This window comes from Monoraphidium neglectum (genome assembly GCF_000611645.1).
Source record: "Monoraphidium neglectum strain SAG 48.87 unplaced genomic scaffold scaffold01785, whole genome shotgun sequence".
In the NCBI taxonomy this organism is placed as follows: domain Eukaryota; kingdom Viridiplantae; phylum Chlorophyta; class Chlorophyceae; order Sphaeropleales; family Selenastraceae; genus Monoraphidium; species Monoraphidium neglectum.
In genome coordinates, this window is record NW_014011843.1 from 1 (window position 1) to 1,554 (window position 1,554).

The 1,554-nt window shown below is 62.2% G+C and overlaps 1 protein-coding gene across 1 annotated transcript in view; it reads left to right on the forward strand.

Moving 5' to 3' along the window:
• Positions 1–766: 766 nt before the first annotated feature.
• MNEG_9004 (NFX1-type zinc finger-containing protein 1) overlaps positions 767–1,554 on the forward strand; it is a gene marked incomplete at both ends in the record, with an annotated part of 12,483 nt that continues 11,695 nt past the window's right edge. Inside the window, 2 exons of the mRNA XM_014042524.1 lie at positions 767–799; positions 1,096–1,533. Coding sequence (XP_013897978.1) covers positions 767–799; positions 1,096–1,533 — 471 coding nt within the window. The remainder of the gene's footprint in view (positions 800–1,095; positions 1,534–1,554) is intronic.

The following is a 1,554-nucleotide window of genomic DNA, read 5'->3' on the forward strand; positions in this document are numbered from 1 at the left end:
TCTATCTATCTTCTCCAGGTGCGCGGGGTCCTGGCATCAAGGACAGGCGCGATCCATCTATCATGACCCACTGCTGGTTCTGGCCGTGATAGATTTCAGCCCTTGCTTGCCTGACGACGTACACAAGCATCGTCAACTTGTACCACCCTCAGTTTGATGGACAGTTGTCCTGGGTGGTTAGGTATGCATTGGATGTTGACTGGTCAACCATAAGTACAGCGTGCAAAGCACGCCTCTGGATCCCCATATGCAAGGAAGCACTTGAAACATCAACCACGAAACCTTGCTTGAACAACAGCAGGGCCCCACGCCAGGCGTTGATATCCGTGAGGAGTCTCGGCTATAACAACCAGCGACCCTCGTCACCCGCAGTCCCTCCATTTGCCACCATCGTCCGAACATGGAGAGTGTGATGACATTGCCGCACACACGGACTCCAGGCTGAGGGCGCTTCCATATGAGATCTCTGGGAGCGCCTCGCTCGTATCTGTGCTCATGCAGAGTCCTCCCAGCGTTCAGGCGTTTTGAAGCAATAAAAACCTTGACAAAGCGACGAAGTGGCCTCAGTCCGTTTTGCCCAGCTGCGCCGCGCACCGGCGGCGCCCAATTCCCACTGAGGACCACCTCGGCCATGGCAGCGCACGGCCGGCCCGCCGCGGCCGGCCGGCGCTTTTTCGACAAGGTCGCCCGAGATCCCAACGCGAGGTGGAATGCACGTGACGACGGTCCAAAGTTTGTGGCTGCGTGCCTGGCTTTTGAGGACGAAATGGACCTGCTCTACAGGCTCGCTCACTCCAAGGTGTGTTCGCACAACAAATTTAGAAGGCTGCCAACTTGACAGCCAAATGGCGGCACAGCAAAGGTTGCTTGTGAGAGGTGGCTGTGCGACGGGCGATGGCGGCAGCGCCCCGGCCAGAAGAAGCAGCTGGGTGCATAGTTGGCACGAAGGCAGTTGGTGTAAACCCTAGAAGCCCTTGCAACCGCACCGGGCGCAGAATGCAACTAACGATAGATAGATAGATAAGTTACTCATACCATAGCATCACTAACGACGCATTACGCCATGCCGCACCACCTCTTGCGGAACACCAACAGGAGAAAGGGGCCGACCGCCTCCGTTCCGCGATTGCCGCCTGCTGCCACGACGGCGCCTTCCTGCGCGACTGCCTCGAGCCCCTCCTGACAAAGCTCGGCTGCGACGCGCTCTGCACAGTCAGCTGCCGCCAGCAGCTCGAGCAGCTCCTCGGCGCGATCTACACGGTGCCCGGGCTGCTGCAGCAGCTGGAAGCCGCGCTGCAGCTGCCGGCCGGCACCGGCTGCCTGCCCGCGGACCCGAGCGGCGTCGCGTGGTTTGCCCTGAGCGTCGCGCAGCGCGTGGACGGCGCGAGGAGCGACCCGGCGCTGCTGGCGCTGATCGCGCCGCTCGAGGCGCGCGGCGGCGCCGCCAAGCAAGCCGCCAAGCAGCTGCGCGTGCTGACGAGCGGCGCGGCGGCGGGAGAAGGCGGGGGCGGCGGGGGCGGGGCGGAGGAGGCGGTTGGTGTGGAAGACCTGGAG